The sequence below is a fragment of the Parambassis ranga genome, chromosome 10 (assembly GCF_900634625.1).
Source record: "Parambassis ranga chromosome 10, fParRan2.1, whole genome shotgun sequence".
Classification (NCBI taxonomy): Eukaryota; Metazoa; Chordata; class Actinopteri; family Ambassidae; genus Parambassis; species Parambassis ranga.
Window position 1 is genome coordinate 5,544,411 of NC_041031.1, and position 26,189 is coordinate 5,570,599.

Sequence of the window (26,189 nt, forward strand, 5' to 3'; positions counted from 1 at the left end):
AGACTGAAAACAGGTTTTTTTGTTTAATATATTGTGTCTATAATAAACATAAATTCTACTAGATGGTTATCAAGAATTATCACAAAAAACAAAACAGACCCACTAAAGTTTATCTATATAAAAAGGCCAAGTATCCAGTAGCGTGAACTGAATCTAAAATAAACCCTTGAGGCGGAGCACCGTAATGATCAATGTGTCTGAAGAAAAAGCTGAAGGACTGGGTCAACTGTCAGCCTTGTCAATCATACAGTTCATCAGAAGAGGCCAGAGTCCCTGCATGGCTTTATTCGGGTGTCTTCGAGTTTTTTTAATTAGGTGAGCAGGCAGGAGAGACTGCCAAGGAGAACAGGAAAGGTTAGGGAAGGCCAGGTACTGGTGGTGGTTGAAGGGTGGTTAGAAAAACTAGACAGGAGAACTGTGTGCACTCCTGAAAACTCATTATTTTCTGACGGGGGTTAGTAGCAGATAACTCAAAATCTGCTGAGGGAAAAATCGAAACTCTTAGAAGCTACTCTCCATTTCCTCTTTTTTGCCAGTGCTAACCTAACCTTTTACTATTTTACTGTATGTGCTAAAGGATCAAGGTTACACAGTGTAAAGAGGCATCAGACTATTAATGTATTTTAAAATGGTTCTCTGTTATTAAGGACACACTCCAAAACATTCTACATACACTGGACACAGAGGGGTTGGCACCAGATGAACTGTTTTATCATCAGCTGTGTAAATTATGCACCTAGTATGGGTGATTAAGATGTAAAGGGGCAGAAGAGAAAAGTCTTACCCTCTGGGATATACCAGCAGTCTTTCAATGCATTTGCTAGTTCTAGAAATACAAACTCTTATTAAGATTTATCTTTTAATGACGGCAGGGGGAACTAAGGGATATTTTAAGAATAAAAAAAAGAAAAGCTAGAAAAATTAACCCTCCTTATTTGGCATCAGTTGGTAGCTCTAATTTTTTTCTCTTTTTCAGTACAAACGCGTCAACGTGCTTTTCGTCCATACTGACTAGATCTGATCCTAAACTGAAAATAAGTTAAGTGTGGCTGACCGCATTGTCAACAAGAATGCCCCCATGGTCCCCTGTGCATGGTCCCATGTGTGAGTACATGATGGTTCATCTGTCATAAACGTCATTAGGGGAGGGTGACCAAACGTTTCTGCAGGCTCTGTGCAGACTTGTTAGCATCAGCACTGACGACAAAGGCACCATAGGTGGCTAATTTTGACAAGAAGCCGTGTCACACTCTTTGCTGCCTGCTCCAGTACAATTTGTCTTTACAATAAGACAGCCGAACATGCAAGGGATTGATCCTACTTAAAGAAAAGAACAAAGTGTCTGTGTCAGAGTGGAATATACAACACTGTGGTGTACTGTTCATGTGTGGAAAGCAGGCGAGACAGTATTATAATGAGAATAACTGCAGCTCTTCCATTGTGTGTCTGCAAGGGAGCACAATCCTGACCCTATTATAAAACATAGCAGCAATAGCACCTAATGACAAACAAAATAAAAGTGAGAGAATGACCAAAGTTACTACAATCTGTTGGAATGAAATTTCATGGTAATCCACCCATAATCCATCCCTAGTAATCCATCCAAAGCCTGTCAACAACTTTCTAGCCTGTATGTTCCTTAGTACAATTTACAGCTCATTTTGTATTTCAGTCATGAAAGCAAAAATAAACTAATTTCAAGCCAAATGAAAAGCAAATTTACAGGACTTATTTGATAATTATCCTAATACTCTACAATTCTATGTATTGTTCTTATACGCACTTCTGTAATTATATAGCTTACTGCTCTGTGTTTTGAGAATTGAGCATACGTCATTGGTTTCATGTGTTACAGAAGACAGGAGGGGTGGGTGGAGTTTGTGGCTGTGCCAGGGATGTGCAGTTGAGGAAAAAAGAATGTCGATACTGCTGCAATACTAGCTTCCAATTCAATGTAACAGTCAGAGATTGCTCGAGGCACCTTTCCTTGTAATTGATCTAATTTAAGACGGCGTCAGACTTATTTTGCACTTTGAGTTACGCTCGATCAAGGGGGTTTATTGTAGTAAGATATAACAAAAAAAAATAACAGCAGTTGTGTTCAAGGATTTAAATCAAGGCAACTGGACTCAAGGATTTTTTTTTTTGAAGACGTTTTGGCACTTCCCCTGAGTGGTTTCTTCAGATCTGGTGAACTGCTGAACCTGCAGAACTGAAGAAGCCACTTGGGAGAGTGGTGAAACGTCTTCAAAAAAAATCCTTGAGTCCAGTTGCCTCCATTTAAACTCTAGGACATGACTATGACCTGGATGACTGAGAGCTTCCACAGACAAGAACAGCAGTTCATCATCACAGTTAGTGATGTCGCCTAAGTGTTTTGTCCCGGGTGACACAGCAGCCTGCATCTGACTCATCTGCATCACAGCCCAAACCAGCACTTCTGTATGTTACATTAAGTCCCTACCAGGAGGCAGCCATTTGACAGCTGTTACAGTGAAAGAAATCACAGTCTCTGAATTTATACAAACTTACTTGGACATAGTTCGACTTGAATGTTGCCAGGGAAACAAGACATTGCCAACAGCTGCCCGGTAGCTGTAGACACCCAAAAGGCCAAGGGCGAGGGCAACCTTGGAGACCCACGAGCATCGTCTTTGAACCAGGAGGTAGATAAGAACCAGACAGAAAGCAGACAGCAGGGAGAGGACCATCTTGTGTTCAGAGCTTACAGAGAGACGAGACAGACAAATAATTATGATGTGAAAAACAACACCCAGCAGTCAAATACAAAAGCACTCCTAACTTTTTAAGCTAAATTTCATTAATAATCATAAACCTCTGTATATTTATAAGATGAGGCATAATGCTACCGTCAGCTCATTATCCAAGCAACAGGCAGTGTAGTTAGAAAAAAAAGGGCAACACTGGACAGGAAAAAGGTCAGAATCCACATCTCTATTCCACAACGTGATGCAAGAACAAACTATAATCCCCTTCTCTGTGCTGTTGTCAGAATATTAATGGCTCTGAAGCAGCCACAGCTTTACTGAGAAATCACAGTTTTCCTACCGCCTGAGCAATCACAGAAGGCTATTTTCCCTTTTTGAATCTTTTTACAAAAATGCTAAGTGGAGGGTCTTGTCAGCCAGAAAAACACTTAAAATAGTTCAATGTCACAACAAAACTCCTGCCTGAAAATGCCTGTAATGACCATGGTCCTGATATTAGTGTAAATTCTCACTCAACCTATTTTACTTTGTCTTTATCTTTAACCAGCCTCGAGGAGAATACATAAACATACATTAATCTGTTACATTTATGTGTGGGTGGAGTGACAAATAGAAATTAAAATCTTGTTGCATACTAGTCTAAGTATACTGCCTTTAGACAAATTAGTATGTCTACCTATTTATAATGGATCTGTGACTGAACTACTGTCTTTCAAACTGGAATTTAGCCTGTATACTTTCATTCTAACCCCAAGTTTATTCTTTCAGCGTCTCACCCTTAGCTGAAGCTGTGTTGAAAACTGATTCTTGTTCTTATGTTCACCCTCCATCATGTTGCCACATAAAAAAGAGAAATATACTATACACTATTCCACAAGACTAATAGAACTTGGCTCTGCGAGCAGCCCTATGTTCATTACAAGCACACAGTACAACACTGGTTGTCAGAGTAAACAGTGTGCTGAAGATTTTTTTTTTAGTACATAATAGCAGTGGTATAAAAATTGTAAAGTGTGTCTCGACTACAACCATGCTCAGGGGATTTATGAATTTCATGTAACACACTTCTCAGCCTCAGTATAATTGCTTTATACATCCTGCTCTTTTGTGTTGTTCAGTAAAAATACTGAAAGAAAGACACACACATCTTTTTTTGCTATTTATAGGGCGGCATGTCTTTCCCTTGGGGATGTAACACTGCTAAGCTGATACTGTAGGAGCCACATAGCTCGTTTTGTTTGCTGCTATGTAAAACAATACACATCAACAGTCGATAAAGAGGCGGGTAAGGTGGTTTTACATTGTCTACATTCTTCATATAATTATTACTTATTTCACACACACACATTTAACTTTATAAGGTCATTAAACCCAACCTGTTAAGCCAATGTCCAATGTCTGGAAGATGAGCCCACTGCACGCCAGTTTGGTTGAGGGAACGTAATAGTCTGCAACAGACCAGAGTGAAGAGCGGCGTGGCTAATGCTAGCCACTTCTCTGAGCAAATCTCTGCTTTAGGGTAAGTAGAGGGATGATAGTCTTTAGAGGGGAGGATATGCTCTTCTTCATCTTCAGACGCACTCTGTTCTCGAAAGTACTTGCGGCACACATCCTGGAAGACGATCAGGCAGAGTGTGTTGAGCAGAAAGTACCAGGTTTGGTGCTCCTCCTCTACAAAACTGCTGGCCGCCAGGCTGAGAGTGTGGCCAACGGTGCCGGCCAGCAGCAGAACATCCAGCTCCGACAGTGACCAATCGCCGCCGCCACCACTGCTGCCCAGTGGAGCCTATGGATGAGAAGAGAATTTAAACAGAACGTTTAGAGTAGAACCACCCTGTGTATCTTTGTATGTTTGTTTTCCTGAAAACTAGGGAATATTGTTTGTACATCTATTACAGTTGTCATACCAACCAACGAATACATTTCTATGACATTTCTTTCAACACGAGTCTTAGGGATGGAAATATCAAAGTTTTTGGTTTGTCATCCAAATTATCAAAGAAAGAGTGACGGTCACCTGCACTTCAAATCTAGGACACATAACATTAATTTAATTTGATTAGGTTTAGATAAGGTTACAGAAGCTACCACAATCACACAAGGCCGACAACGTATTCAGATTATTCTCACAACCCACCTCCGTACTATGGCATCCGAACACTCAACTGGATAATTAGCTGGGTCAAACTACTTCATACTGATGTGTTTCACTACAGAAACCCTCATCTCATGACACTCATTGAATGACCACACACTTCAACCTATAACAGTCCAATTTGCAGCCACTTATACCGGCTCTACACATGCAGACCAAAAACTGTGTCCACTGATGCACAACACTGTCACAGTCACACTGAGATGCACACTTCAGACTGCTGCCTTTATGATGACTGGATGTTAAAACATCAGATTATCAATCACATGTTGCTATTCCATGCACAGAAGCCAAGAAGCCATTTACTGCTTTGGCACTGCAGTCAGATTAAGATTGGTGTTTGCCCAACTACATACTCGTATGCAAATTATTTTAATTCAGTGCAACAGAGGTTCATCTGGAGTTCAGCCAACCTCTTAGCACAGCAGCAGTATTTTAGCCCAACGAACAACAGGCATGCATCTCAGCCAGTGTTTACCTTGATGATGAAGAGAGGCTGAGCAGGGGCAGGCAGCTGCAGGGCAGAGTGGAGGATTGACTGTTGGACTACAGTGTCTCAGTTACGGCTTTCCCTTAACAAAACTTCATGTTATTGCTGTGTCCAGCTCTCACGTCAACATGATGGGACACAATGAGACATTTAGTCCTATGGTAATGTCTAAAACAATCCCAGCTCCTGTCTCTTTCTCCTCAGGTGGTTGGCAAATTGTGAACAATAGTTCCTAATGACTTCCTTTATTACATCAGCCCTCAAGAGTTCATAGCAGGGTTTCAAAGGAGATGGAATACATACTTAATCCCAGGCAAAAGACTTCAGAAATACTTTTCTAAAAGATATTGTAAAAAGAAAAAGTATCCCTTGCACTCAACGGCCTCTTCACTCAATGCGTGAAGGAGGAAGTCACTTTATATTCATTGACATTCAAATGAACACTTTTCAACAAAATTCCCTTTTTTGCTTTTATTAGATTTTCACTGCTTCCTCTGACAGATTTGATTCTTCTCTTGGACAAGTTTGAAAACTGAGTTGGCCTCTCTGGCACAGTGCAGAAATGGTTCAGATGCAACCTGCACGGCACAAATTATTTTATCTCCACTGACAAGAGTGAGTCAGCCTGACCTGTCAGCACCAAAAGGATCGATGCATGGCCCCGTGCGCTACGATCTATACGTACATCAGGGACAATCAACTAACTTTGCATACAAGAGAAGTACTCACTATCCACCAGAAAGTGGAAGCTAGTGTGTACCAAGGTGCTGTATAATCATTACAATACAAATGAGTTACAAACAACACAGATATGTTCCTCAGGGCCCACATTATCCAGTCAAAACATGAACAGAGGCATAGTGTGATAAACACAGATATGGCTCTCCTGCTCTGTCAAAGTCTTTCTCTGCAGCATCACAAAATAAAATTTATCAACAACTGATGACTTTTTAGTCTAAACTGCGATACTTTACCTGACATTACTGTAGGAAGTTTGGCTTCCCCTTTGCATCTAGGCAGACATGATCATATCTACAATTTTAGCACTATAAATCTGATAAATCAGTTGTCATGCCTTTGGAAATATTTGAACCATTATTGTGTGTCTATGATTTATTGTATCCTGGCTGCAGAACACTGAACTTGTCATTGTTCCATGCAGTAGTGAAAGGCCTCTATAATGCTGCTATCTTATGAGAAATAACACATCTTAAAGTTTTTTTTTTAACTCCTGTATTGCAGGCAGACTAAATTGTAAAAAAGTTATGAGTCTCTATCAAAGCTTTTCTAAGGAGGGTCTTAGTCCTTCGTTAGCATTGCTGGTATATTACACTTCTATCTGCTTTGTCTTTTCAAATATTTCTGTCTGTAAGTACATTGCTAAACTGTGCTCACCTTTTGGTCAGTAAAATGTATTCAACTTGAAATTGTAATCACATTTTTGTCAGTAGTTTTAGTGAAGGTGGTAAATCTCCATGTTTTTCCATCGTGCAGGGAAACTAATCAGGATGCCTCTAATAAACATTTTGAATGCTGCCCATATTGCAGTGATTTGTCACACAAATCAGGCTCCAACAGACGACAGATATTATATAAAAAGATTGCACCTGTAAGTGATTTCTTACCCTTTCCTTCCTCCGCTTCTAGAATTTCACTATATGTTAAGACAACATACCAAGAATATTTTAGACACACTTAAACTCAAAGGTGAACTCTATCTACAAAGATGACAAACTGGCACCAAAAGTTTCAATCAGAACGATTTCTGTGGACTTCCTGTATATTCATCAATTTCATCCACCAATACTACTTCAGTGTAACAATAAACCAGCTTCATTATTTAATCCTAATATCAAAATGAGCTTGTCAGTGATGACTTACAGGACGCAGAGTCCAGTAATTGCATTTCCTCACACAGGTTATTAAAAAAAAGAGTTTGGCCATGAAGACGGGCCATTATTGTAGAAGCCTTAATCACCGTTTTCAGAACAGGACAAAAAAAAAAAAACATGGCATGATTCAAGGCAGCACTTGTGTGCCTTGGAATCCAGCAGGAACAAAATAACCAATAACAATCTAAACCCTAACATCAAAAGCAAGTCATTGCATGGAAGCTAAACGCTACTGAGCATGGCTACTCAGAGAACAGTTTGAATCTCCAGATTAAAACATACCTGCAGCAGAATTTTAAAGTGAGCAGGAGCTTATTATGAGTCAATGCAGGGGCTGAAGTGAGGTTCTTTCTCGAAGTAAGCTCCAAACATTTCCCTGCAATTTTACAATTCTGTCAATCAGGATCCAAAGCTGTGATTCTTCTGTAGGCTTTTATCCAAACATTGAATTAACACTAAATCAGTCCTGTTCCAAGCACCTTGGACAACGTCAGTTCCATTTTTCTACACATAGTCATTTCTGACTTGTTATGATTCTTCTTTCACTGATGAACTCTGCTGCAAATTCAACATAATCCATCAAACAAAACTCCAACAACAAGGCTTCAAGGGGTGCTAAAATCAGAGCTACACCCCAAAACCTAGGACAGCCCATCAATACCCAGTGGCCAACCATTGACTGCATGTGTCAGGGGTCTTAGAAGTGTATTTTCCCTTTGAATATGAGGTCAAACTTTTTCGAAAAAGCTCAGCAAGTATACTACATTTTACACATCGACTTAATATTGATCAGATAGGGAGAATTTTTAGTCACTGCCTTTTACTGACTGTTTAAAACTTCTCACAAAAGGCTGGAAGGGCTGCTTTTTTCAGGTCTGCTCATTACCTTCCAGTTGAACTACAGGCACACATTCTGGCACTTCTATGACATTAAAACTCAAATAAAATATTCCACAGTATTTTCAAGGATGCCAGGGATTCACAGAAGCCTCTACAGCACTATGCACTTCTTCCACATGCTCCAACATAAAGCTTTCCGAGTTTATTTCCTCATCCAGCCTAATGGCCCAAGTGGATTCTGCTGGACTTTTCCGCTGTGTCAGCACTTTCTCAAAGTTCCCGGAGGGGAAATGAGATGTAACCTTTACAGATAAATTATAATGGGCAAAGGGGTGCCGCAGGAAAGAGGAGCTACCTTTTAGGCCATTTAAACAAACACTTAAGGCTGAAAGCTTTCACCTTATTGATAACTACTACCAATATGTATGATTGATTACTCACATTGAGGAGAGCAATTTACATATGTCGGGCAATTATGTTAATTTGTTGAAGCAAAATTCAAAACTGCTGCTCGTGGGGGAAGACTAAATAGCAGACAAATCATGGCCACCCAAAACCGCATTACTGCAACAACACTGTATTATTAAGCCCCCTGTGTACCATCGCCCCATTTCTTTCTCATGGAGAATTACCAACTTTACTTTTTGACATGTCAAATATTTTTTTCTCTCAACAGTTAATTTTTCACAAGTTAAGTGAAAATACTAAAAACTGGTATTCATTGAAATACAGCTCACCTGCATGAGAAACACAGTTCAAATCATTTTAATGGTGTTTATGATTCATTTAGTTAGGGGTAATGCTCATGTAAATGACATGAACCAATGTATTATTCAACAGTGAAATCAGACTCTCTGACTGCCTGTATTAATGTGTTTATTTGTTTGTAAAGTGCATCTTAACAGCTGGCATTTTGATTATTTTGACGAAAAAGAAACATCTGTGAGCCGTAATGTGGTTATTATAGAGATCTGAGCTGCGTGGCCTAATAAAATTCAACACATTTTTGCAGCATCATATAAGGCAAGAAAAGAAGACTGATAGAGTGAGTTTTGCTTTCACTATCCATTGTCTTAACATACACTGACTGTGCATTGCAAAATTTTCAAACACGACTTTATGATGAAGCAATAATCCCATTTCCGACCAAATTTTTCAGTACGAATAAAAAAAAACACATCCTATAAGAGAGGAAGGCACCATCCAGCTCACACACAATGATCTCTCCAGATCCAATTTTGGTAGTCTGGAACACCGTTTTAATATAAGAGCAACGACTGTGGGGATATAAAAATCGTATTAAAACAATAACGCATATGCTGTTTAAAGTGATGTACAATACTTATCAGTGTGTTTCACAAATGTGTTTTAAATGGTTCTCAAAATATATGAGAGCCCATGAGAAAACAACCTGCAGCAGCAGCAGCATCTGTAACAAACTTTCTGTTGAGCTTCTGGCTCACACACACACACACATATAAATAATTCTAATATTTATTTTATTCTAGTATATTTCTCGTTCTCCCCACAGTCTCAAACTGACTTTTTAAAGTCTACTAAACCTTTTTTCTGAGACCTTTATCACAGTACAAGAGGATTCAAGTGGTGTGAAGCTGCATTTGTAAAGAGCTAACTTGGCTAAATCACCAAGTGGGTGTACAATAGACAAAAGGTGTGTGCTACCTCTGTGAACCCTTAAAATCTTTAGTGCTTTTTCAGTCAAAAACTTTTGTCTCAGAAAATAAAAACTTTCAATGTAAAAGCGAAGATCTGTTTTCTGAACAGCGGTGGGTGCAGCAGTAAGACAAAGTTGGAGTCTCAGGCTTTGCAGCTTACCATGTGTGGACCTACCTCTCTGTGGACTAATGTGTTACAGTCTGTGCTGGTGTTTGGGTGGCATATTCTGGTGCATTACTCACCGTCCCGCGAAACTTTGGTCCCACTGGGATTCTCCGTGTTGCTATAGAGACCAGAATACAAAACATTGCCGAAGAGAAGGCAACAGCAGCGAACACGAGACCCCAGGAGAGACTACAGAAGTAACAGGAGCTCTCGGCAGATGTGCACACCAAGACGTGCACTGATGCAAGAAGCAGGCACAAAAGGTAGAAAGGCAGAGAGAGCAGGGCTGATAGAACTGGGAGGTCCACGGCTGCTGCACCACTGAGGGCTTCAGGCATAGCCAGCAGTAAAACCAACAGGAGCTAGACGGCCAGGAGAGAAAAAGATAACAACTTTGAGCAACAATTTGTACAAAGACTAAACACAAACTGCATTTGTGAAGGCATTATGTGAACTACATGGAGACCATATTCATTTTTGCTAGATAAGAGCACACATATAAAGCATGTGGAGTAGGTCAGGTAGGAGATTAGACAGCTTTCAATTGTGAATGTGGCTCTTATTGTTCCAGCACATTTTTGATTTCCATACTCTAACATGCTATCAAGCACTTAAAAAAAATGAAATTCTTTAATATTCACCTGAAATACAAACACCATGCCCGTGATCATGGAGTACATGTCGTACTTGCCCAGCTGTTTGCTGAGGGCGGAGCTCATGGCAGCTAGTGCCTCCAGATACTGCTTCAGGACCTTTTTGCCCATGTTGGACAGCACCTCAGAGGTGTTTCCTTCCAGGTAGAGTTTCATCCAGCTACCATGAGCCTTTTCTGCCACACGGAACTGCTCAAAGCCTATTTCTGGATACGAAAGAAAGACGACATGGGAGCATGTTTTAATGTGTTGCTGTTTGATAGTGAAAACTGTACAGAGAATAAAAACATGGAGACATGATTAGACGTATATTAATAACCTCACGACTATGTTAGATGTTATGCTACAGCTGACTATAGTTAAAGCCACTTTCAGAACTACAAAAAAAAGTGATTTTTGGAAAGTAGAAATGTGAGACAGGAGAGTTCTTTCTCACTTCAGGAAAAAGACTCTTCAGACTCCTGCCTGTCCTGCCCTGTGGTATTTCATTCTAAAGAAAATAGAGGCATTTTCTGTTTGTTTCTTTAGAAAATGATAGTTCAATAATCATATTTATGACTGCATCAATCATTTTGATGTTTGATGTCATTTGTTGTTTTTTTAAAATTGGAAAACTATTAAATTTCAAATTTTCTTTTTCTGTTTCCTGTGTCCATACTGCTCTTTAAATTGAAAAGACAGTATGTTGGTGGTAAAACAATTTACTGCTAAAAAAAAAGCTATGCACAATTTGTCAGGATGCTAACTATGACAAGCTATGACTCATTCAGATGTTTACTCAAAGAAGATGAAATGATGTCCTTTCATTTTACTTCAGTGCTTAGGAACCTGTTCAAGGACAAAGCAATGTGGAGGTTTGATTTGTATTAGACTTCAGTGGAACAAACACACACACACACACTGTGTAGAACAATATTTTGCAGTATAACACCTATCTCAGCAGCATAGGCAGAGTGGTGATAAATAGTGACTGTGGCTTTGCCAGACAGAGGGGTTGGTAGAAATATTAGAACCTTAAGTCACAGGCATGAATCATACAATATCGATGGCCCTGGCCATGTTTCATCTGTCTAAAAGTAGAGGGATTGGTTAATGGCCCTCCAAGATGCCTGAGGTTAGAGGCAGAAGAAAAACACAATATGAAGATTGAACCAAAGCCAACAGACCCAGAGAGTGTGGAAGGAACATGAAGGCAGAACAATGTTGTTCAAACTTTGTATCATCAGAGCTGAACTTTAAAAAAGGAAATAGAGAGTAGGAAAGCTTCACAACAATGACAAACATCTAATATATCCTATTAGAGCAACCAAGATCAATATAGCTGAGAATTAAAGATTTTTTTGATTGAAGTACTTTTTATCTCCCTGATGAAACATATTTGAACATGGAAATCAGAAACATTTCTAATCAGACAGAAGGCTGACTTTTTTTTTTTAAAGCAACTTCTTTCACACCCAGTAAAATTTGACCACAACAGGTGTCTAACAGGCATGCTACTTAAAATACCATCCCAGGCGAATTTCCCAGCAGTGACAACTATTACATTCTACTGCATAATAGCTTCATGATTACCCAAGTGGACAGATTCAAAAAAATCAACACATCCAAATGTAGGTCTGCTGAAATAATTTCCATTTCATCCTATCACTATGGAAACCAGAGACCAAAATAGAGTGAAAATGTGCTGCCAGAGTGGTAAGTTTTTTTACTGTGACAGGAAGTAGTTGGAAAATGCAGCATTTGCTTTTTGCTCCACAGTTTGTCTCATTTCAACATGTATTAAATATGTTGTTTTGCACTGAACTGACAACTCGGAAACCTCACAAACCTGATTTGTGAGCTCTAAGGTGAGTAATGACTCGGGCTGATTGGTACTACAGTGCTAACCCAGTCAATTATGCTAACATCAGCATGGCAACATCGGCTAATGCTGTTGTGGAGCAGTAAGTAAAACTTTGCTCAAGATTTTAGTAGTTCTAGTGTGTTCGCATGCAGGTTTTGTAATTGGCTGAGGACACAGAGTACAGGTGACTTTTCACTGACAGCCACACATATCAAACACAAGGTATAACTAAAAATAAACTTATTGTTATTAGGGAGAACCATCAGAGAATTATGAATGTCACAACAAAATTCTGTTTACATTATTATTACATAAACTTTGGATAGTTCAGTTTGAGCCAAAGTGGTGGACTGATATCAAACATGAACCCCGTCTGAAAGCTCTAACTCAGTCAGAGAAATATGATCTTTTCCTTCAGTCAGAACATCTTCACTAGAATAAAGTATGTTTACAGCACAAATTATTAAGCAAAAATGTAATTTTGATGGCAAGAATGAACGAATCTTAAATTACCATGCACCAGATTCTACCAATATTTGTCTCTTAACCTATTTCCTTCTGGAACATTGAAAAAGATAAGATTAATTACTTCTGACTAATCAAACATCAGCAATGGTAATTGATGCCACTGGTGTATCAAATGTTTATAAACGTGAAGGACAGCAACAGAAAGACAGACAATGAGAGGGACACACACACACACACGCAGGCGAAGATGGATAATTCTGACAACAGTGTGACCCTGAGATGAAAGTGAAGAGAAAGCCCATGGAAGGATATGTGCATGTATTTGCACAAAGGGCGGGCAGCATTGATGTTCAAGAACAGACTGTAAGTCTTCTCTGTGGAGTTTCCACACTTGTAAGGTCACTTATTCATGCACTTCAAACCATGCAGGGTGCTCCTGACAGGTGACTGCTGGAAATGTGCCCTTAGAATGTATAGGCCGCAGTTTTAGTGAGAATGTTCAGCAAATGCAGTTCATCTGTAAAGAAACTACAACATACTGTGATCATAAACATTTAGAGGACTCACTAATTGTAAGCTCAGTATACTGTATCTCAATCAGCTACCTTTACAGACCATTAGGCATCTGTGTAAAATAGATAGATTTTTTTCTGACATGAGTTGAAAAGTGAATTTCCAAAGCCTGTGTAACAGCCTTCATAAGCTTTAATAAGCTGAATCTTTTGAACTGGACTCTGCCCTTGTTCTAATCACACTGCTCGGGTCAAACATGCTGAGAGGCTGCTTTGATGCACTCAGCAACAGTCAAACAGCAAACCATTTCTGAGGTATCTTGTGAGTGGAATACAAATAAAACACTATTTCAACATGACACTAATTGTGGTAATACGCAGAATATATAGGTCATACCTAAACAACCTAATGTTACACATATACCAGACTAAGACTAAGCTGTCACTTACTCTAAATGTGTGTGTAGGAGAGTCTGAGATATTTTATTATTAATGACACCTGCTTTTTGTTTTTTCATTGAACCAACTTCAATAAATTTATGACTGACATAAAGCGAGGAGAAAAAAAGTGCTGCATTTTTATTTCCAAATGAACTACGTCTTAAGTTATTTGCCAGGGCCATATTTCAGATTGGATAAGAAAAGTAGCCACTGACACTATCGCCCGCCTAGAAACAATACAGCATAATGATGAGTCTACCTGTCAGACAAGGTCCTGGCTTTCAGAGGCTTTAACGAGTCTGGAGGTTGAGCACGGTGAATTTGTAACCCACCTTTCTCGTAGTCAGGCATGCTGTCTTTGAGCAGGCAGCTGAGCTGGTGGCCATTGAGATGCAGGAAGCGCAGTTGGTCTCGGAGTGAGGTTTCCTCTAAAACACTCGGGATGACACGGCCAACGTTGTTCTGAGATATAGGCAGGCCGAGTCCCAGGGCCAGGGTCGAAGTCAGGTCAACCTGCTCCACCACTCCAGGCTTCTCCATTCCCACTGACGTGACAAGAGCAATAACACAAGAAAAACAATGAAAACGACTGCTTCTGCAACACATGAGCTTGTTTATACATAAAACAAATATATTTCTTTATAGAGTTACATTCTGGCAGTATTTTTGTTTTGCCATGTTGTTTTCTAGTCAATCAATGTGTCTACCATTTCCACATCTTTCAAGGATCTATCTAATCAATTTAACTCCAAAGTTCTATCTATCATATTATTCTAAAAATACATGCAACATCTTCTGTGTCAGTAGATATCTGTTTAGAACCATCCAGCGTCTGACACAGAAAGTGGAACAGCTTTTATAAAGAAGCTAAATGTTAAATCACCATTGTGTTACAGCAATCAGTGGTAGCACGTAGCAAAGTGGATATTTGTTTATAAGGACAAAAGTCACATTTTATTACATCAATCACAATTCACAGACAAAAACCATTTTCATGATGGACACAAGAAAATGGCTCAATTTTCCTATTCTTTGTTCACACTATAAGAGCTTGTCTGAAAGAATTTCACAACACACATCAAATCATTAAGGTGTAAAAGGGCTCCTTTGTATAAGCCTGACTCAAACGCTAAGAGAGAGAAATCACACACTTTTCTATTACTCAGTAAGTCAGTGAATTTGTGGAATGTATTTAATGGTATGTGTCCCTCTAACCACAGGAGTGTCAGCATCTGACTGCCTCTACCTTCTCTTTTCTCCTCGCAGTCAGCTGCAGTGGCAATGGTGAGGCTGTGTAGGAAGGTTAGAACTGACTCTTCTTATATATAAAGGCAGACTTCCTGTTTACAGCACACAATCAGCACAATATTCATTTGAAATTTGAACACGGATGCCTTAACACAGATAAGCCTCCTAATTATTCTTGCATTAATACCCGGGGGTATAACTATGAGGAGGGCTGTCACAACAATCTAAACCAAGGAGGGAAAAAAGAAGAAAAAGAACAAATGGATGAAATCATTATGTGATTTTTCTGTTGACACTTCCTGCAGAGAGCTTCTAGGAATACAAAACCGAGAGTGGGAGAGTTTTCCCAGCCTGTCTGTGTGTTTAAGTGACGTTTTCAGATTGCAATAATGAACTATTCCTCTGTGTAACATATCCAAACATGAACAATACAGCTCCCATGCGTGTAAAAGAGAGACTAAAGACTGAGGGAAAAATCCCAGGGCTATGAGCTAATTTGGTAATTGAACATATGAAATTAGACTGGGAATAATCCATTTTAAAAGGATTTACAACAAGACAAGGACTTTGCTGTATTAAGCCCATAGCTATTTGGGATAATGGCACCAATCGACCATGTACGTCTGCCATGTTTAAATCTGTAACTTAGCAATGACTAAAATATCTAAATGGTTCCAGTTATGACTTTGCCTGCTGCATTTACACTAATGAGCTTGTTGAAAGAGCCATCCCTTCATCAAATTAGAATATCAAATGTTAATCCCATGTTATCTCTATATAAAAAGACACACTAAAATGTGACATTGTTACAGTTTATGCTCTGACAACAACCCAATAATATGATTACTGATCACATGTCTATTCTGTTAGACCAAACATCTTTTCAACAATAGCTATGTTTGTACTGCAGTATTTGGCTTCAACAGAACTGAGCGACTCACACTCTGACAGATCTCTGTTAAAGGTTATACACACTGAAGGCTGATTCATAGGTGAGAAGGCTGCAGCTGAGGATGACTTACTGTATGCATTACAGTATCTATGTTCCTAATATTACCACTAAAAGACAAGTCAGTCATTTTTAAATTCTCAGTATCTGTGAGGCTATTAGGTTACCAGCTTATCGATTCTTAATATTGATTGCAATAAAGAACCTTTGGCCTCTTAAAGAACCTTTCCAGACATACATATATTTCCACATCACAACTGTGTAAGCTGCCTCATCCATAGAGGATCCATAGGTGGATCCTCTGCAGCACATTGTAAAGAACAAGCTGACGAGCTCTGCACTAATGACACATCACCCTCACTGCATTAAAAATAACTGCTAATGTGGCCACTGATTACACTAACTGATCCATTCAACACAATTTCTGTATATCTAAGATAGTACATAATACACTAAATTCAAGATACCAATCAGTCTATAGTCTGATGGTCCTTGTTATTTAGTAAAACAGGTGACAGAGAAACAAATCAACATTGTCCTGCTATAAGAATAACATGTGGCTTAAGGACATTTCTGTATAATATATACATATATAATGTATGTATAATAGAGGACCAATACCCACTCTCAGCTCAACTTAAAGAGACACACAGAAAGTGTTTTCATACTTTAAACAGAGAGGACTAGATAGGCTGTTTGATCATTTCCAGTTAAATTCAATCCATAAACATGAGCAGAGTTTATGAGTCTGTAGAGTTTATATGTCTATAACTGGATAAATACATCCCCAAAGGTTTTTGGATTATACAAATTTAGACCCATGTTTTTACTACACAAGAGATTTTCAGAGGTTTTACACAGAGCAATGTTTAGCTCTGCCTATGGTTACTGTTAGTGTCTGTAAATTAGATTTAATAGAGGAAAATTTTAGAAACTGATAAAAACAGAGATTACTAGTTCATCAATGAGTTCAATGACTCGTTTAAATAGCTCTGGATGACTGGAGAGAGCTAATCATTTGACATTTACTTTGTACCCCTTCTGTAATTAAAAAAAAAAACTACATTTTAATGAAAAACGACCTCATGGTAAGAAACTAATCCAAACTGCTGGCACCACAGGAGGCACAAAGTGCTAGCAAAGCCACAAATTCGGTAGCAACAGCTCAACTGAGCTGTAAATGATTAATTAACATGAATGGTCTATAAATAAAAAAAATATATGCAAAGAAGATCTCAAAAATAGACTTGGCTGAGAAAGAGGCAATTATCACCATCACACTTTCACACTTTGCCACATTCATCACTACAAAATAAAGTTAAGCACTCAGGAGCTTCTATTTGCACCAGTGACATTGTTCCTCACAGAAAACCTAATGGAACATCATGTTTGAGCACAACTTTTTTCCACTTAATTCACAAGTATTAGTTATAACCAGTCCACATTGTCTTTAGCAAAAGCAGACAGAGACACCAAAGAGCCCCCTGCCTGCTGACAGTTTACCTTTTCTTTTGAAGGCTGGACTTATGAGCACCAGAGGCGTATTGACTTCTGGCTCCGAGGAGCCTCCGTGGCTGCCGGTCTCCGACATGCCGTGGTCTCCACACAGCACCAACAGGTAGGGCAAAGATCCCTCTGCCTCCTGGGAGAAGCAAATACCAAGGTTAATGGACTCCCACTGCATGTGCTTATATTGGAAGGCTGACCTACAGTTCTGAGACTTAAATTATTCAAGTCAGGACTGAAACAATTCTTGTGTCAGCAAAACAAAATGCAAGAATACATTCAGTTTTATGGAAAAAAAAACATTAATTTCCTGAATGAAGGCTTTGGTAATCAACTGCTTCAGCAGATATTTTTGATGTTATTATGCTGAGGACGTTCAACAGCACAAAAGGAAAGTATTAAATTATTACTTCTAAAAAGGAAGTCGTGACACTTGCTGCCAGTTTATTACCATCACCAGGCTTAAAGAAAAAACAGTGAAGGAAGCTAACAAACACAGTGTGAGTCGTTTGTCGAAGATGACAGACTTTGATCAAGCTTGGTTTCTTCCCTAAGTGATTCCCTTTCAACTACACTCACAAGAATGTTCCATTGACTATGAATTCAACAGGGATGCCTTATAAGTCACAGCAGTGGGGGCTGATCTAAAAACACGACTACAGATGTTAACAAAACACAAGCCAAATCCTGCCACAGATTACATTATTCTCAATAGACTCTTAATGATGTATCACACACATATCAAAGGCCAGATATTGTATATAACTGTGATTTATCAACCACTTATTGATATAGAGTTGAAAAACAGGAAAAGCAATAATTGCTGTACAGACACACATAAATTCTGAAGGTGGGATTCTTGTTATAAAAGGCACTACACACAAGGGACACAAACACCACCTCAAGACCAATACTAAACACCACTGAGCCCCCACACTGAGCGGGCCTGTCTTCTCTTTAGGGTAAGTCAGAGAGTATTCCTGTTGAAAGAACCATATAAGACCTCTCTTGGGAGGTTTCTTTTACACTTCATAACAAACCTTTAAAATAAAACAAAACAAAAAAAAACAATACAGAGCTCTGAATCAGAAAAACAATGTTTACTTTACTCCTCAACAGGAGAAATAAGCATCTGCAACCTGCCAGAAAATACAATGGATGATGTTGTGTATTGCCAGTGTCCTCACAGGTAAACAACAGAAAGGTTTGATTGTCAGTCAATCTTGATTAGGATGTCAAATTAAAGGTATTTACTTGCATTCTTTAACAGGAAAACAGTGATTGCAGGTTATCTTGAATGTTAAATTCTGACTTCACAGAGAAGCCCAGTGAGCCAGCTCGAATGTGGGTATAAAAAGGTTTGAAAACTTCAAAGAGTCCACATTAAAGTACATCATGCCTCTGAATGCTCTCTGAGACAAATAGGGAAGGCATGTTCTCACAGTGTGGTCAAGTAAAGCTGAGACTGGCATTTACAAAATGTGCCAAGGAAGAGGCAGGTTACCTGAAGCAGATATCAGACACCTCGAGATTTTAACTACAGACCACTGCTGATCTCCAATCTGAAATCCTCTCCAGAACGACCACAAGCAGACGACTGACAGAACAAGACTTAGAGGAAAAAGTAGCTGCTATGAAGCTATTATTGAGGCCTGCAAACATCTAGAAACGCCTCAGATTTGACAGGAGTACAAACTCTGCGCCGTTGATAACTGGAAGAAGGTACCGTGGACAAACACGTTCAAGTTTGAAATGTTCCTTCATCATCACCGCAGAAAAGCTGGAAAATGTTTTGATGCCCTGTGCATTGCACCCACAGTCAAACATGGTGGAGATCCCATTATGGAATGGGGTTCCACTTGTGCAAATGGTGTGGGCAAACTACCAAATATCGACAATATCATAAACAAGAATGTGTACCGCCACATCTTTATGCATCACGGAATCTGTTCTGGATTGAATCTGATTGGACATGGGTTCATGTACCAACAAGACAATAACCTGAAGCATCCTGGGTTGGGCACTGTAGAACAGAGCTAAAATTTACATAACTTGTAGCATTTCATTAAAATGTCACAGTTTTATTTCATTCATAAGAATAAGCAAGTGTCATGTATAGAGGGTAGTGAAATTCAACACAATAAAACAGCAACATCCAGGTGCTCTGTCTGAATACAGCAAAGAGAAGTGAAATACACACCTGAAGTATTTGCAGCTACAAATGTCCTTTCCATTTGTCTCACTTAAATTACCTGCTTTTTCTGCAGGTTCGATTTAAGAGCCAGAGTAGAAACTAACCTTAAAATCTGAAATATCCAGAAGAGAAGATTGAGGCCATGTGCTTCCATTAACACAAAGGTCTGACTGAGGTCTTTATAACCAGGATCACGTTGAAAGGATAGCGTAATGTCCGCTCTGCAGGTAAAACATCTTTCTGCCTTACTCAAACAGGCTACTCGCATCATATTACAAATGGAACTTTGATGGGCTGTGAGGATTTGAAAGCTACAATCCTTTTCTCTCCTGCAGCATCATCTCCTTTTAGCACTTCTAAGACGTAACTGCAAATAACACCCAGCTTACGTGTGCAGTGAAACGCCCTGATATGTTGAGATCACACAACCCTCCCGCCCGACATATTAAAAGCATGTGCCGATCAGAGAAAACACAGGTTGTTTTTTAGAGGCTTCTAAGATATCCTGCGGGACCCCCCCCTGGGTGTGTCGATATTTAGGTCATAGTAGCTGCTGTAGAAAAGAACAGGCACAGCTTTCACTAATGTGACTGAAACAAGACTTTCAAACACATTTCATTCAAAAGGCTCACTGACTGCATTTATGGAGCTGCCATTGCCCACAACACAGAGATGTCACCATGAGCCTGGAGAAGCAGGATTTAATGAGACAGAAATGAAAACTTTTGGGACTGGGGTGAACGTTGCACTGACATATCTAAAAGATACCCTCTCAGCTGCAAAGAACGAAAATGAGGATATGTGCACTTGGCTTCTGTTCTCTCTGCCATCTCAGATATTGAAAATGAGAGGAAAGCAGAAGGAGATTTCAGTCTCCTGTAGACATGACTGGACACTCTAAATACAAGCTACACAGCTGAGTAGGAGCAAGTCGATGCCCATTAGCAACACACACATGGTGCAAAGACAATATGAATGCACAGCTGCCAGACCACACGGAAAAAAAACAAGAGGCACATAAGACCTGCACACTGATCAGAGACAAAATTAAAGATAACAAAAAAGCTTAACAGTTTATTAAATCTCTGCAGCAGCTGCCACAGATAACATAATAAATGCTGGAAACAGTACAAATTATCTGTGTAATTAAATGACCATCCAAAAATGGTTAGTGCTAAATATTCACTGATAACATCACTAATTAATTTATTAACTATTGATCATTACTTCATATTTGCATATTCTTCTGTCGTTATTTTAGACATTGACACTGCATTAGAAACCCTCAAAACCACTGAATTACACAATTATTTTTCAAAATTTGACATGTAAGACTAAATTTAATATTTTTTTGTAGGCAAGCCAAATCAGTCCAACTAAATCATCAATAAAAATTACATATAAGCTAAGCCAATATCTCCAAATACAGACAGTAAATAACAGATAGACTGAAGCTATAAACCTTCAGATTTTCCTGTTATACAGCCAGGAAGCTACACTCTTTGCATTGTGAAATTACATCTCTGTGTAACAGTTATTGCTGGTATTTTGTGCAGTAGGGGCTTAGAGGAAACAATTCCTGCCTTGCAATTAGCTTCTATAAATGCATTTGTTAATTCAGTATCAAAGAGTATTAATTTTATCACCCGATGCACAGTGTCCATGTGGTTTTATCTGCTAGTCCATGTCTAGCAACTGTGTCAGAAGCTGTGTTTGAAGAATATAAATATGCAAATGTGCAGGGGAATTGAGCAGACTGAGAAAAGTGGACTTGGGTCTCCAAGCAGCTACTATAGATTAGCAATAGGGTTGGGCGGTATTAAGGTATACCAGTGGGGCACACAGGTAGTGACGGTATCATTTTAATACCGTCAATAAAAAAATGTACTTATATAAAAAATAAGGATCAACAATTAAACACATTTTATTTGATTCCTTGTGTGGTTTTCACTTCAGTAGTATAATATATTTTACTTTTGGAGACGTTTGATAAAGTTTATGAACATGACGTGACAGCGCGGAGAAGAGAGAGAAAGAGAGAGAGAGAGAGAGAGAGAGAGAGAGCTATAGTCGCAGCTGTGACTGGGTCCCTTAGAAGAACACTGCTGCGCTTCAGAGGACGAGCCAGAGCTGAGTTGGTATTTAGTTTCTGAGCGGTGTAGGCACGAGCCAACAGTTTGGTGCCTCTATCTGAGCCTACATTTATAACTTTAACTGTTTCCATTAGAAAAACTTGGCAGCGGAAAACGTGACCGGCAGGTTTTCAGTTTACCGGACAAGTGTTTTTATTACCATGCGTAACTTCTAACATAAATACTGCACAATGCTGCGCTCTTAACATGGTAAAATTACAAAAACTAACAAAAACACATCGGGACTGGCTCATACCAGTTTAATACCGTGCCGTGCTGTATTCACATATACTGGGGTAAAATGTGGAGGGTGTTTGACGGTATCAGAATTTAGATACCGCCCAACCCTAATTGGCAAATACCTTTCATGTTAAATGCAGTAATAAATGGATCATATACTGTTATATACAGTAAGTAGAATCACATATAAACAGAGATGAAGACAAGAGCTTACCTTTGATATGAGAGCACTGTGGATCTTCTTTAGGATGTCATCCATCTCCAGCAGTTTGGGTTGGATGAGTGAACTGTGAGGTCCACTGATATGACCAATGTGGTCAAGGCCTAAGTAGTGGAGGATCAATATGTCCCAGTCATCTCTTTTGAGGGTGCTATCCAAATGACGAGTGACATTGTTGTCAACCTATATGAAAACAAGACGCATTAGCTTCCAGTATATACAGAGTATAGCTTTATATACAGGGTTTAAGCTGGTATTTAATTTAGCTTCATGTTATTCCAAACCCACCCCTATAGCAAAAAAAAAGAAAAAAGAACTGAGCTGAGATTAAGCCTACCCAAAGCTGTGATAGATGTGCTATCATCAAAACATCCCACATTCCAGGTAAGGGGCTTAGTGTCACCAAAATTCTAGTATAAACAAGAACAGATTGAACGCTGTCTCACAGAACATTTGTAGCTTAAGCTGGATCCATACTCCGCGAGACAAAGAGCGGAGAACGCGCTCCACGGGTGGTAAGAGATACAAAAAAAAGGTCTTTTCCGCACTGAGGTACCATACTCCGCGAGACGCGTGTGTGCAGAACTCCTCATACGGCCCGCCCACTAAACTATAAGGAAAGACTTTACTGAGTTTTTTAACACACCACAAGGACGTGTGCCATGGCAAGAGGGCATTATACAGAGAGGCTGCCTGCAACAGCGTGAGATGTCCGGCGATGAGTTGTGAAAATGCGACATTAAAAGTAACAATAGCAAAGATTCAGTGTTTGTGCCTTTATGACCACATTTGCACATCTACTGTGTTCCAATGTGCCTGCGATACTTCAAACTGTCCGGTGATGAGCTGTGAAGATGCGACATTAAAAGTAACAATAGCAAAGATATACAGACATTGTTAATGAGCCTATTATGCCCGGGTATGTAGGAGTATATAGAATGGTATAACAGTCACCATCTGGTATGTGTGAACGGCTGTCTGGAGTTATTGGTGACAAATCACCCTGACTTGCCTTTCTTTCTTTCTTTTATTGCTCATCATGCAAAACCAGTATGGTCTTATCTAAATCTGTTGAATCAGCGCTGTTTATACACCTACCTATATACCTGGAGAGGCTCTTGCGCTTCTCCACTTTCATCACACCCACAATAAATTCCGACCAATCACAGCATGGTTGCCGCACAGCCTTGAAAGACAAAGTTCGGCCCGGACCCTGTGCACAGGAGTGCGGATCAGCGGGCGGTCAGAGACAAAAAATGACGTCATTTTGTGGGCGTAACGTCTGCAGGGGGGGGAAAATGTCTTTGTCTCGCGGAGTATGGATCCAGCTTTAGACACCTAATTGAACAGTTTCTCTGTGATCTCGGTGCTATGTCTTGTCTTTATGTAGAGCAACTTTGAGATAATGCAGCTTCAACTGACACATGAAAACATGTGCAGCAAATGACTAGATGCATAAAATGAATGTTGTTTGGCAATATTTCAAATACGAAAAGAACTGTATCATGAAAATTACGTGAGGACTTTTCAGGTTTTCTATTGAAATTTTAGCTCCAACCAAATACTTCGATGGAAGGTTGAATAAAACGTATTATGGTGTAAATGAGTCACTTTCTGCTGCCTCAACTATTTAATGATATGATGATATATTACATTATTAATGAGCAATTAGAAATTATGCAGGTAGTCACAAAAGTATTCTGTTGCATGGAGAAAGAATGTTGATGAAATTAATCTTGTAACTACAAATTGGGGCCAAATCGGAAACTTCCTAATATGCAGCTGTAGCAAACATTTTAGCAACCTCTCCTAAAAAGAATGTGTTCCTAGCAGCATAAGGTTTGCCTGAATGCAACAAAAGTTGAAATCTGGTAATAAAATAAAAATGGAACTAGTAAAACAGTGGTGTTGAGACTTAACTGAGCCAGTCCATACAACGGCAGAAGTCACGTTACATTTAAAAGTATACAGTTATTAGTTTTGGACAATTTGCAAAATTCAACAAGCCTTATAAAACTCATAGAAAATAAGGTTACTTGGATTTCTTTCAACTTCTCCGATATATTATTTTGAAAATTTCTGTATCATATCACCAGGTGCTTTTATCTGTTATTGATATAAACAGGAAAATACATCACTCATATATTTTATACAGACAGTCCCCAGGTGTTTAACTCATACATACCTCTGTATAGTCGGACACAAAGAAGGAGGTTGTACCATCGTACTCCATGAAGTGTTTTGGGAAGAGGCGCACCCAGGTGTCATCACCATAGAACACCATCCTCTTCCCTGCTGTTTTGGCCTGCCAAATGAGGTTGTCTTCCAACAGTGCCGGAGAATTTAGGTTCATTACCACATCAATGAAGCCTGGGATACTGCCAGTGGTGAGAGCCTGGGGAGGGATATGTTTTTGTCATTGTCCTTTGAACAATAATTGTCTTTTAACAGTTTTATAGAAGCTAACAGTTTTAGCATATTGTCTCAGGTAATTAAGATTTGTGCTGTTCAGCAAAAACACAATGTTTATGAATTTCCCCTTACTGACTGGTCACTACATCGATTTCAGCAGCACAAACCAAACTTATTCCCAGATCCCCAAACCAGTTATGCTGCCACAAATGGAAACTGACAGCTTAATCGGGTACAGAGATGATATTTATGAAGTACAGTTTCTACTGATTTCATCAGCTGGAATCCTGAAATAAACCAGCACTGGCCTCCATATGACTGACAAGGAAAACACAGCCTAATTTGGAAGTCAGGAAAGAGCCCGATGCATTGTCAAGGGGGAAGTACAAAGGCCTTGTCTTTATGCACTGAAGGAGACACGAGATAGCAGAAACTAGCAGGAAACAGTGTTATTTAAATCCCAGTCTGAGATCCCTAAACATCCAGGCTAAAACCTGTGGTGACCAGCCTCTATTGTGTGGGGACCCAGGTGTTAGAGAAACGTGTCGAGGGGGCTGAGCTTGCAAATTTAAAACTTCTTCAAGCATTATTTTAGACCTTTTATTGTTGATGTGATCCTGTTTTTCAGCTCACATTTGGGAATTTTGTTCATTTTATAAGGTTTTATATATATCGCCGTTTTGTGCTGGTCATTGTTAGAGTGCCACTTCTGCTACTCACAAGAGACATACAGCAATAAACTAAAGCTGCCACACTCCCGCAAACACCAGTAGAGATGCATGAAGAACTGTCAAAAGCTTCAAACCTTTCTTTATTTTTATATCACATTAATATACCAGGCCTGTTTTGTTCTCTTGATGTACAGGAACAGAATTCTCATCTGGCACTGTCTCCTGTATTAACTATGACAACCTAATAAACATACTCCAAGTTAAAAGGATTAAAAGATAAAATGATTCACATGTAGGATGAAAAAACTGATGCTGAAATTTTGAAACCCATCTTGTAAGCTTTGTTCCTGAGCTTAATTATTTACTACTTCCTTCCTTCTCTAGAATTGTTTTGCTGCTGCCGATGTGGGTGCTTGTTTCATAGATAGATGGATGGTTTGTCTTCAAAAGCAGGCTTCCATTTCTGCCTGTTCAGGTCTTTGCCAAATGGTATTATTTACTGAAATAATAAAAGGAAGGCAGATATTGTATATGAATCATTTTACAGTATAGAAAAATATGCATTGGAAAGCTCTGGGATAAAGTTCACAACAAAATGTTCTCTAGATGCCAAAAACATGGAGATGATGCCCAAATGAATCAGTGACTCATCGACATACTAATTATTGGCCCAAAGTGTGTGTCCAGGCCTGCAGTGTGCCACTGCATAAATGTCAAATACAATATCAGTGGGGTACACACACACATACAGT

General features: G+C 39.2%; 1 protein-coding gene across 3 annotated transcripts in view; it reads right to left on the minus strand.

The window, feature by feature from the left end:
* pigg (phosphatidylinositol glycan anchor biosynthesis class G (EMM blood group)) overlaps window positions 1-26,189 on the minus strand; it is a 52,571-nt gene that overhangs the window by 22,245 nt on the left and 4,137 nt on the right. The window contains exons 3-11 of one of the 3 annotated variants that reach the window (XM_028415659.1): window positions 24,540-24,749; window positions 22,349-22,537; window positions 17,566-17,704; window positions 14,198-14,410; window positions 10,590-10,807; window positions 10,026-10,310; window positions 5,363-5,398; window positions 4,106-4,515; window positions 2,533-2,724 (exon numbers count right to left, since the gene is read on the minus strand). In XM_028415659.1, coding sequence (XP_028271460.1) covers window positions 2,533-2,724; window positions 4,106-4,515; window positions 5,363-5,398; window positions 10,026-10,310; window positions 10,590-10,807; window positions 14,198-14,410; window positions 17,566-17,704; window positions 22,349-22,537; window positions 24,540-24,749 — 1,892 coding nt within the window. Of the gene's footprint in view, window positions 1-2,528; window positions 2,725-4,105; window positions 4,516-5,362; window positions 5,399-10,025; window positions 10,311-10,589; window positions 10,808-14,197; window positions 14,411-17,565; window positions 17,705-22,348; window positions 22,538-24,539; window positions 24,750-26,189 lie in introns of those variants that run through there. The other 2 variants (XM_028415660.1, XM_028415661.1) reach the window with 2 other exon arrangements.